Raw genomic sequence first — 11,876 nt, 5'->3', positions numbered from 1 at the left:
TCCTCGATATGACACCAAACTTACATCACCCGCCTTCCCTGTCTCCTAACCCTAATTTCCCACTTAATTTATACCTCAAATGGGCCTGGTTTTATTCTCATTTCCCTCCGATGTGAGTGCCCTTTCAATCAGGAAATCCCCACCATCTGATCGATTCTCACCGCGCAGCTTTGTCCACTACTATTTCGCATCTATAAATATGGTAGGAGTTCATAATCGGAAAAAAGGTGATCTTGAGCTTGAATCAAGGCAAGTCAAGAGCGAACACACCCAGGCTGGACCCAGAAAGACAATTTGGCAACGACGTTAAAAGGGCAATCGAATAATAATGAGAGACGAGAAAGTTGTGTGTTTTTTTTTTTTTTCTTCTGTTTTTTTCTGGGTTTTTGTTAAGCTTGATTTGATGTACGTGGCCAATATAAAAAGCAAAGACAGGAAGGAGTGGAGGGATTGGGGATACGTATCTAATGTAGATTATGGGCACATGCGAATTATTATCTGTAGATTACTCCCACACGATTGCAAGCATCCCTTGGAGAAAAAGCTAAGATTTTCCGATCGTGTTCCCTATTAACAAAGCGGATTTCGCCGTTACATGTGGAGCTCCTTCTTCTTCTTCTTCTTCTTCCCTGGGTCGAAGCTCCTCTTTTTCAGTCCGAGAAAAGTGATTCATGGAGAAAACGGTACTGTCAAAGGAGGACAGTTCGAATATTTGATTCATAAACAAATTGAAAATAAGCATGCTCATATCCCAGTGTGGCTATAATTTTTTCAAGTGGGTCCTTTGCAAACATGGGTTTCAAGTAAATCACATGATCCTCATACTTCAATTCGTACTTCCATGGAAGCTGTTTTCATCTCTGTAAATGCAGTGGTCGGTTGGTTGTTTAAGCTTTTCTACATAATTTCTTTACTTTTTAGTGCTGTCAAACTTTGATCACTTGCGACGTTTCTTAATCTTAGCCAAATATAAGGTTCACCCAGAAAAGAAAAATAAAAAAAAAAAGATTTTTTCTTCTGGAGAACCACATAAAATATGAACATGATCGGGTCCTGTGCTAATTGAGATCATTCATTAATAAACGAAACTGCGAGATTGGTAACTCTGTAAGAAGTGTCCAAGGAGATTGTTTATAAAGAAGAAGGGAACCTCGGAAACAACCAAGGGAAGCTCATGGCCACATGTGGAGTAGGTGCGACTGCCATACATTCCAAACCCTTCTTCCCTAGGTCAAGGGGGCTTTCGTTTTAAGAATTCGCAAATGGAAAAAGCAACAGATGGCATCATCCCGTCTCCTCCTCTAAGATGAGAGAACCAACATCCCAGGAATCACCAATATCTACCTTGGATATCAATGGAGCCTAGAAAGCCCAGTTATTCATTTCTCTAAACCTTCGTTTTTTAATGGCAGCTTGAATCAAATCTTATTGGGAAAACCGAAAATGAGAAGAAAATAGATAAACTAATGATAGAAGAGTAGACTATCCCACAATCCAAGCCCGAACAGGAAAGGTAACAACAGGGAGCGAGAAAACCAGTGCTGCAGAGGAAGAGAGGAAGAGAGGAAGAGAATCTCAAAGGGAATGACCAAAATCTTATAAAGAAAGGGTATCTTGTTGGCCAAAGATATGGGGTCTTATAAAAAAATGGAGTTAGAGAAGACTGCCATGTAATTATTGAAGCTGGAGATACCAGTAGAAGATAGTGTTGGAATATTTTAAAGGGCCGATTGCTTGAATCAGCATCGCTTTCCTCACTCGAAGCCATATCATTCCATGAAAGGTTGGAAATAAATAAAGGATCTTTCGAACATCGGGAAGAGATGCATATCTGCCCACAAAACTCTTCTTTTTCCCATGACAGCTCCTCAGCCACCACCAATTCAATTCTCCCTGCAAACCGATCCCAGCATTGCTGTTCTGCTTCATGTGCCGCTTTATTATTCACCTTCTCTCTTCCCATGCTCGGATTCGAACATTCCCCTACTATTATTACTACTACTACTCCCTCGTAACTCTCCTTAATTAACAGCGGCTGAATCCTGTTTTAACGTACAGAAACGCCAATTCTCGCCTTTTAAATCGGTCGATGAAGCGTTACAGTACTACAGGAAGAAGATCTCTGCTACATGGTGATCATGGAGGCTGATTTTTACACCTCAATTCAAGAAAAAAACTTTTAATATGAAACTGGGTGATCGTTTCTGAACCAATGACTTTGTAAAAATAAATAAAATGACTATCAACATCTTTGGTTATCCTCTTCCGACTCCTGTGCGTCATGAACTCAGATACAAGTTTTCTTATAAATATGAAATGATGGGGACGATTATCTGCACTTGACGTCTTGCCAGCAGCTAGCAAGGCCGATCGAATTTCTAGTTTTTTATTTAACGGAAACTTGACTTTCGAATTGAGGCCCGTTTCCCTGCAAATCAACCAGCTTCAAAGAGGTCTATCTATCTTCATCGTGGAAAACGCGGATTAATGGAGTATCAATTCCATAGGATACACGAAACAGCGTAAGCGATGCAAGTCTAGAAGGTCAACTTCATCTCCTATAATTCTAAATTTCTTTAATAAATGGCTTTGGGATAGTTGCAAATTATGGCATTCTTTAATGACTGGTAATCTGAATCTTTAAAACTCATTCTGGAAACCATGGCTGATCGAGATTTCAGCAAACTGTTCGTGTTGTTTTGAGTAAAATTTCCGTAGCTGGGGATGGATTCTTGTTCCGTATTTAGATTGGACTGTCGGAGTCTTCCAAGAACCATCTCAACTCATATATATATGATTACTATACTGTATTTTCATAAAATATTTACAAAGAGGAAATCATGTATATCAATTTATCAAGAACTCAATAGAAAATTATGTACTTGTGGGCTTGGCTTTGGCTGTCAGGCCTTGCCTTATTTAAGTCCAGATGATTCAAGTTTCACAAATCGGTGGATTTGGATCAAATTTTGGTTTTGAACCTTAGTTCGTCAGAATGGATAATGATCCAACTTAAAAAAGGTGGCCAGATTATTATAAAACTAAGGGTTTGACTTGATTTGATTTCGCACCTTACTGGATCCGGTTACCTGAGTCGGTATTTGTTCAATTTGCTCTATCGGTTTCAACTATTAAACGGATCCAATAAAATATCCGCAGCCACAGCTTCCCGGAGACGGTTCGGACATTCCGCCATTTACGATCGGTAAAGTGAGAATCCGGGTTTCTTACACTCTCAGTAGAATCTGCTCTTCTCCTTCTGGAATGGAAAAACATAAAGCGGTAAAGAAAGAAAAACCTCTGCCTTGCGATAAGGATTTAAAGCCCCGCCTTTCATTTCTTTTCTTTTAGCCTTGAAGACGACGGAAGAACACATTCTCTCTTGAGCGAAAGGAGATAACAAGGACATTTTTGGGTGATTTGAGAGTGTCCAACAGATACGGGTAAGGTCCTTGGCGTCGAGTTCACGGGTAAAATTGGTCAGCGCATACTGTTGATGCTTGGTTAATCTCTTTTTTTGAGTTTCGGCAACGGTTTTCGTTAACTTCAGTTTGTAATTGTGTTCTAGTCTTCTCTGTCATACTGTTTACTTTGTTGATATGTGGGGATAAGTACTTGATGGAGAACTTGGTCGTGTAATTGTTTTTAGTCTGCGGAGCTTCAGCATTTCTTAAGAGGTGAATAGCATAGGCGGAGAATTGGGAAGTTTGATGCTGCTCTTCTGTTTTTCAATAAAAAAGAACTGTAGCTGTTAAAGCACAACGAAAATGTTTTGCAGTTGCAATTAAAGAACACCAATCATGTGTAAATTTCCGAAAGGAATCTCTCTGGTAGTGGAATTCATACCCTTCATATTTCTCTAAACAAATGGCGTGGGATGACATGTATCTTTTTGGAGATTTAGAATCATGACATGTATCTTGAGGTATGCTTTCTTGGTGGAGTCTTTGGTATTTGATTGGACTGGTTTGATGGTTGAAGTTCAAGTTTTGTATTATTAGATTGGTGTACGATTAAATGCTATAAACCCATGTTCTGACTATCTCCAAGCAGTCATCCCAATCTTTCAATCTTTAGATTGGCGTATGGTTTGGTGCTATAAGCCCATGTATGATTTGTTTAACACTTATCTTAACCATTTTCAGCATCAGGTACCAAAGGTAAAGTTCTATACTTAAATGATATATATGACGAATGCTAATACAAGGGACTTCATTGTCAGAGTGGTGTGAAAATAGCACATGCCTTGGGAGCCTATTGTGTTGAACTGTTTCGAAATTTATTTGCCTCTTAAGGAAGATTGCCATATTAAGGAGTGTACCAGGATGAACTTTTAGTCTTACATGAAAAAGGGCAGTAAGCCTCAGTCCTGTTGACAGTTGTAACTCTCATTATGTGGATTAATCCGCATTTGTGGTTGGGCTTATTAGAAACAAAAACAGTTCATCTGTTTTACTAATTAAAATATGTTTTATGCAGTTTGGAAGAAGAATGAAGTACATGTGATTGCTGATTAATCCTCTCAACTTGGACTCAACATGACACCTGTAATTCCTTGTTCTATAGGCAACATCTACCTTTTACCTAAGGCAACAATCTTCTCTGCAAGAAAGGATAACTGTCTTACGAGATGCAGTTCTGTACCAAAATCCATAAATTTGCAAAGGTTTCTTTTGCCTCAGTATTCTGCAATAAGATTATTTCCAAAATTCACCAATAAAAAAACCCAAATCTTAGCAGCTTTGGAGACTGATGTAGCAGTTGAGGAATCAAGTTCAGCTGCTGAAGGTGAAGGTGAAGATGTTTTGTCCTCAGATGCTTCTACCTCACCTATTGAAACAAATGATTCTCCTGCTGCTCAATCTAGACGAACAAGAGCTGTGAGGAAGAGTGAGATGCTAACTGTCAAGAATGAGGAACTGGTCCCTGGTGCTTCTTTTACTGGAAAAGTACGATCTATCCAACCATTTGGTGCTTTTGTTGACTTTGGAGCTTTTACTGATGGATTGGTCCATGTTTCAAGGATGAGTGACAGTTTTGTAAAGGATGTAAATAGTGTAGTTTCTATTGGCCAAGAGGTGACAGTCAGGATTGTAGAAGCTAATATGGAAACTGGAAGGATCTCACTCACCATGAGGGAAAGCGATGATATAACTAAGCTACAACAACGTAAAGATGGTCCACCAAGTAGTACAACAGACAAATCAAGACCAACTCACAGAAATGCCACAAAATCTAATCAAAAGAGAGAAGAGACGCAAAAGACCACAAAATTTGTTAAGGGCCAGGCTCTGGATGGGACAGTGAAGAACCTCACCCGTGCTGGAGCTTTTATTTCTCTCCCTGAAGGAGAGGAAGGTTTTCTTCCTACCTCAGAGCAATCTGAAGGATTTGGAAATATCATGGGTAGTTCTTCTTTGCAGATTGGCGATGAAGTTAAAGTAAGGATTTTACGTATTAACAGAGGGAATGTGACCTTGACAATGAAAAAGGAAGAAAATGTTGATGAGTTGAATATGATGCTTAATCAGGGAGTTGTCCATGTTGCAACTAATCCTTTTGCTTTGGCTTTCCACGAAAACAAAGATATTGAGGCATTTTTGGAAGAACGGGAGAAACTGAAATTGAAAGCTTCAGAAAAGGTTGATGGAGATATTAAAGAGAAGGAAGCCAAGCCTCAAATAGTTGAGGACATTCAAACGCCTGAAGCAGTAGAGGAAATTGAGGGAAGCCAGTCCTCTGCAGATATGCTGAGTGATGAGTCTACTGTTACCGAGGCTACAAAGGCTGGGAGCGATGAGATAGACCCCCCCAGTGAAACAAGTGATCTAGCATCATTGCCCAAAAACACTATCATGGATGACGTGCATGAGACAGATACTCCAGGCAATATGAGTGAGGGAACCTCATTTTCAGATAATGCAGTAACAGATCAGGCTGCTATAGCAGATGAAGTGAAGGAAGTGAGTGATGAACAACCTTCATCAAGTGACACAAGTAATCAGGTCCCGTCTCTGGAAAAAGTAGATGAGGTTTCATCACCTGATGAAGTGGAAGAAGTGAGCAATGAAATAGAATCAGCAAATCAACCAGCGGATCAAATTTCATCAAATGGAGCTATTGAGGAGCCACAAGCAACACCATTTGTGGAGAACGAAGCACCGTCTGCTGTGTTGCAGGAAAATCTAAATGCAGAATTAACTGTGCCTGAACAAAATAGCAGTGTCTCGTCAAGTGGGCAACCAGGGATCGAATCAAAACAGTCATCTAAAGGTTTGGCACTTCCTTTCATGTCGACTTTTTCCTTCCCAACTTCCATGCATTTTTTTTGTTAAAGATCTTGCTATGGTGGTGCAAAATTTATTGTTGTGCACTTATTTTTTGGGATTTTGTGTTGTATTTACAAATTGCAGCATCAACCGTGTCTCCAGCTTTAGTAAAGCAGCTACGTGAAGAAACTGGAGCAGGGATGATGGACTGTAAAAAGGCCCTTACTGAAACGGGAGGAGACATAATTAAAGCGCTGGAGTTCCTCCGTAAGAAAGGGTTAGCCAGTGCTGAGAAAAAAGCCAGCCGAGCCACTGCTGAAGGAAGAGTTGGATCCTACATACATGATAACCGAATTGGAGTCTTGATTGAGGTGAACTGTGAGACTGATTTTGTTTCTCGTGGAGATATTTTCAGAGACTTAGTGGATGACCTGGCCATGCAAGTGGCTGCCTGCCCACAAGTCAGGTATTTGGCTACTGAAGATGTTCCAGAGGAGATTATTAACAAAGAAAAGGAGTTTGAAATGCAGAAGGAAGATCTACAGACAAAACCAGAACAGATCAGATCAAAAATAATGGAGGGTCGGATTAGGAAGAGACTTGAGGAGTTTGCCCTGCTTGAGCAACCATATATAAAAAATGACAAAGTCGTGGTTAAGGATTGGGTGAAGCAGACAATTGCAACTATTGGAGAAAATATAAAAGTCAGAAGATTTGTTCGGTACAATCTTGGAGAAGGATTGGAGAAGAAAAGCCAAGATTTTGCTGCAGAAGTAGCTGCCCAAACTGCAGCAAAATCATCATCTCCAGTTCCAAAAGATCAGCCTGCAACTGAAACTAAGGAAACTCCTGAAAAGTAAGTAATATCAAAATCTTTAACTTTATACTTTTTTTCTACTAATACCCAATTTATGTGAAGTATGTCTTGATCAGTGGCTCTGTGCACATAGGATGTAAGTAACATTTTTGCTTATTTTTTGTAAAGCGTTGTTTGTATTTTGTGTTGTATGGGTTTAGGGGCTTGTTATAGATATATTCTGAGCCTATGGTTCAAATTTGAACAAATTTCTGTGGGGGGTATTTTGTTCATTCCTGTTAGTATCTATGTCATGTCAGAAGCACAAACTGATTTATAAATGTACATACTGTATGAACTCCTTATTTATCTTCTCCTTGCTTGAGAATATCAGTGAAAGAAAGGGTTCCATTTATAATCATTTGAACTAGTAATTCTTTTGCATGAACTCCAGACTTCTGTATGGTGTTACGTTCATTATGTGTGGAATGCTTCTTTTCACTATGCAGGACGAGTGCATTTTCTAAGTCATTGTATTTCTAAGACATGTGCTCTGCTTTCTTATGTATGTAGCATCTGAATGAGTTAGTGCTGTTCGGTATGATACACGTATTTATGTTTTCTATCTCCTTTTTCATTCCACATTTCTTCTTTGTCTCCTGATTGTCCTATTTGTTGCAGGCCAAACGTGACTGTATCTGCTGCTCTGGTTAAACAACTCCGAGAAGAGACTGGAGCAGGCATGATGGACTGCAAGAAGGCTCTAGCTGAAACTGGTGGTGATCTCGAGAAAGCACAAGAATACCTCCGTAAAAAGGGACTTGCTTCTGCTGACAAGAAATCAAGCCGCTTGGCTGCTGAAGGCAGGATATCCTCCTACATTCATGACTCTCGAATTGGAGTCCTCATTGAAGTCAACTGTGAAACTGATTTTGTTGGCCGCAATGAGAAGTTCAAGGAATTGGTGGTTGATCTGGCAATGCAGGTTGTTGCTTGTCCTCAAGTAGAGTATGTATCGATGGAAGATATACCGGAGACCATGGTGAGTAAAGAGAAAGAGTTGGAGATGCAAAGAGAGGATTTACAGTCGAAGCCGGAGAGTATAAGGGAGAAGATTGTGGAGGGGAGGGTTTCAAAGAGACTGGGAGAACTCACACTTCTGGAGCAACCTTTCATTAAAAATGACAGTTTGCTTGTGAGGGACTTGGTGAAGCAGACGGTGGCCGCTCTTGGGGAAAACATAAAGGTGAGAAGATTTGTTCGGTTTACTCTTGGAGAATCGATTAAGGAGCCAACTACTACAGCGCAAGTGTAAACAGATGCAAGAACCGTAATAATCAAATCGATAGGGCCGAGAGGTCTATATTTTGAGAATGTTGTTGAAGAGAAGGTACATGGCGATTCTTTTTCATTGTAGAGTTGTTACCTGATTATGAGAGAATTTTATCAAAAGTTTCTTTTTGTCTTTCTTCGTTGAACATTTTCACTTCTTGTGGTACTTTTATGAAGAAAATACTTACAAGAAGCTGCATTTCATAACGTTCTTCCTGAATTAAATCGTCCTATTTTATTAAAAAAAAAAAATGAAGGTGTATCTTGATTCTTGAAGATTGTGGCTGCGCTGAATGGTTGATTGATTGACATTTCGTCCCAGTAAAAAACTTAGAATCCTTTATATCAAATCAAGTAGAATACCCAAAAGCTTCTCCTAGCACTCACTTTTCTTTCTTTTCAGTTATGGTGTTATTGTCCTGACGATAAAGCGTCAGGGCTTCTTCAATGGAGATCAGTCAAATCGTTTGCCCACAAAAATTCAACAAAATCTTTTAAAAGTTCATGTCCATGATCTCTATTCGAAGGATCTCGCTGATTGGGCTGCTTGTGTATAACAAATACCAGTTTCCTCAGAAAGTAGCCTCAAAAGCTGAGGTACAAAGGAATACAAGAAGAGCATAAGCAGCAGTGCTTAGTGCAAAAAGCAGTAGTTTACTTTTTAAGATTCCTAAAGTCTTAAAGGAAAAAATAGGTCTATAAATACAAAAGTCATACAGCTGGTACAAAATACCTTTTTCCAAATTGACCATCGTTTCATTACTGCGGGACAAAGCGCCAGAGATCAACAGCTACATCAACCTCCTTCTTCTTGTGGAACTTATAAAGTTGGGGCACATCGAAACGAAGCTGCAACATACACACTATTTCAGATATGTATCTTGGTGGCCGGAGAGAACAGAACTGGAGACTTCAGGATAGTGTAACAAACCTCACATAACACATCAGCGCTTTTAGCGTTGAATTCCTGTAATGCTGTTCTTCTCACATGCTATAAATGCCAAATATGAAGAGAAGCAGCATTAGCCTCATCTAGATTGCCAAATAAACAATTTCAGTCATGGCATTATTGTCAAGCTCTGAAGTCAGTTACTTTGTTTACAACTTAAATAGAGTAAAAATACACCACGGAACCCAGATTTTAACTAAAAACTTACATCTCTTGTGGTTTTTTTATGCAATGAATAGACGACCCGAGAGGCCACCTGCAAGAACATTTTGATACCATCCATATTAGTGACTGCACATTATAAAAATGTTAAAGCCATAAAAAAATTACTGGTCCGTACCTTCAAGCCCATGGAGAGAAAATCCAAATCTGCACCTTTCTGGCGAGTACCAAATGGCGGATTCATCACAACAGTGTCAACTATTCCACCTGCATTGACCAGATATACCTAAATAAAAGAACTAGTTGAAATTTAGATGGAAAATCTACATCCTACACTTTTCACAGGACCATAAGTTTTAAAAATTTCTACAATCAGGCCATGGCCTCCAACGTCACCACTTGAGCTGACTGACTTAGCAGGTTGACCCAGCCAGCCTCACACACAGTTTTAGGAGCTGACTGGAAGGCAAAAATAACACAGTAGATAAAGGAGGAATCTAACCATGCAAAGGAAAGGTAGCTAGTTTAAGTTTGTCCAGAAAACTAGCGCTGAAAAAAGTTATGCAGAAACTAGTCAACCCACTCAGGCAATATATTGCACAACATGGGCCACTACATGCATGGAATGTAGCAGGTAATGTATAATATGACCTATATACTTTGCATACATACAGTTTTATTCTTTGATTGCTCTGCCCACTCCCAGCAAGAGACTGAATGCTGCTTTATGCTTGTTTATGTCAAGACATAAATTCTTATTTGACTGATCAAAAGAACCAGTTTAGACAGAAAGAACAAAGAGGACAAAAAGATGTATTTTTGAACATTACCTCTCCAATTTAAATTCTTGATGTCGCACCAGAGGAGGTTTATGTCCAACTGTCGGAGAGAGTATTTAACCAAGAAGCAATTAAGTCAGTAAATCATCTTTACTGTACAAAATGGCCCGCATGTGGAAAACCTAATATCTGTGGTCCTAGCAATTAGTCACAATACTAGTAGAAACTAGCAAAAAGAATCAATCAAGATGAATTTTCTTAATTAACCTTATTAGCATCCAAGGCATTAGAAGACCACGTCTAACTGAAACCCAAGGGTCCAAAAAATTCAAAGATGTAAGGCATGACTCTGAAATAACCATGGCCATACCTCTAGATCCTCTGCATTTTGTGCAGCAATATCAAGAGAATGAGGGTCAATATCCACACCAATTGCATATCTGTGGGAAAAAAATAGTATGAAAGAGAAAATGTCTGTAATTGCAAAAAACAAAAGAAACACATGTCTATCCAATTTCACCTGTGCTAGATTAGAATGTGGAGCTGAACAAAATATATAACTATGACTTCAAGACTGCTGAACGCAAATGGTTTGAGGACAATAACAGACAGGAAGCACACGAATAACCAGGAACTACTCACTCTGCATCCAAGAGAGCAGCTGCGATGCCTAAAGTGCCACAGCCACACCCAAAGTCTGCTACCACTTTGCCACTAATGTCTCCATATGTATTTTCAGCCTGGATCACCAGAAATGGATAAAGTGAATCATCTTTCATCACGCAGAAAACACAACACTGAACTACTCACGCACAACATAAATTGTCTTTGAAGTGAGAAAATACGCATAACAAGTAACAATAAGAACAATACCATAAACAGCAGCCGAGATGCAATATATCAAGTAACAATAAGAACAATACCATGAACAGCAGCCGAGATGCAATGTGCGGTCCAGTTGGGTACTGCTCTAGATCAATCTATAGCATTTCATCAGCATAAAACAGTAGTATTATTTTAAATAAGAGAGCCAGAGAATATATACATATACAGCAACATCAAGAAAACTGACAGAAGGGAGGACCACAAATTAGCAATTAGCAACGAATAAAAGAAGCCGCCTGCTTACATTCGGACTGGAGAACTGCTCGAGATCTCCCAGAAGACCTTCTAATTGTTTCAACTTCATCTTCAATTCAAGCTTTCTTTCTGCAGATGAGAGAGTAGACGAACCCTAGTAAATTGAGCCGGGCTTAAGAAACAGCAGCCAGGCCAATGTGCTTTCCGGAGTCCGGACCGTCAAAGTCCGTCGCAAAATGAAAACGGGTTCGGATTCGAACTCCTTTTTACCTTCTTTATCCTGCCAGTGTTCCGTAGAGTTGCTGGCTTCCTGCATGCTCTTAAACGGTACACTTCCATGAACTTAAATCGCATCCGGCTACAATCCGACAACGCTTCTATGGTCCACAATCCGGGTTCCGGATCCGATGTCCGATCTGAAGCTCAGGTGACAGACCGGTGTTATCAGTCTTGAGATGTATCGATTGTCTTGGAGCCAGAAATAACGAAAGTACCCTTTACAGCCTCTA

At 39.6% G+C, this 11,876-nt stretch overlaps 2 protein-coding genes across 4 annotated transcripts; one reads left to right on the top strand and one right to left on the bottom strand.

The window, feature by feature from the left end:
• The first annotated feature begins 3,360 nt into the window (after window positions 1-3,360).
• On the top strand, window positions 3,361-8,617 carry LOC137950682 (polyprotein of EF-Ts, chloroplastic-like). The gene is made up of 4 exons (XM_068797274.1): window positions 3,361-3,443; window positions 4,480-6,273; window positions 6,414-7,125; window positions 7,747-8,617. Exons 2-4 carry the CDS (start codon window positions 4,539-4,541, stop codon window positions 8,378-8,380), a joined length of 3,081 nt encoding a protein of 1,026 aa, XP_068653375.1. The 5' UTR covers window positions 3,361-3,443; window positions 4,480-4,538; the 3' UTR covers window positions 8,381-8,617.
• Window positions 8,618-8,926: 309 nt separating this feature from the next.
• On the bottom strand, window positions 8,927-11,586 carry LOC137950526 (uncharacterized). 3 transcript variants are annotated; one of them, XM_068797046.1, is made up of 9 exons: window positions 11,417-11,586; window positions 11,211-11,267; window positions 10,930-11,027; window positions 10,658-10,727; window positions 10,339-10,387; window positions 9,687-9,775; window positions 9,555-9,602; window positions 9,329-9,388; window positions 8,927-9,246 (listed from the first exon to the last, which is right to left on the bottom strand). In XM_068797046.1, exons 1-9 carry the CDS (start codon window positions 11,474-11,476, stop codon window positions 9,157-9,159), a joined length of 621 nt encoding a protein of 206 aa, XP_068653147.1. In that variant the 5' UTR covers window positions 11,477-11,586; the 3' UTR covers window positions 8,927-9,156. The 3 variants fall into 3 exon arrangements, 2 of the variants coding, with proteins under 2 accessions (XP_068653147.1, XP_068653148.1); XR_011111955.1 differs by having other exon boundaries at window positions 9,211-9,246; window positions 9,329-9,429; XM_068797047.1 differs by lacking the exon at window positions 11,211-11,267.
• Window positions 11,587-11,876: the final 290 nt, after the last annotated feature.

This window comes from Aristolochia californica, unplaced genomic scaffold (genome assembly GCF_029961685.1).
Source record: "Aristolochia californica isolate CCGP_79_NKW_82.1479 unplaced genomic scaffold, dmAriCali1.0.hap1 SCAF_14, whole genome shotgun sequence".
NCBI classification, from domain to species: Eukaryota; Viridiplantae; Streptophyta; class Magnoliopsida; order Piperales; family Aristolochiaceae; genus Aristolochia; species Aristolochia californica.
The sequence above is the reverse complement of the archived record's forward strand: the minus strand, read 5'-3'. Positions and strand labels throughout refer to the sequence as shown.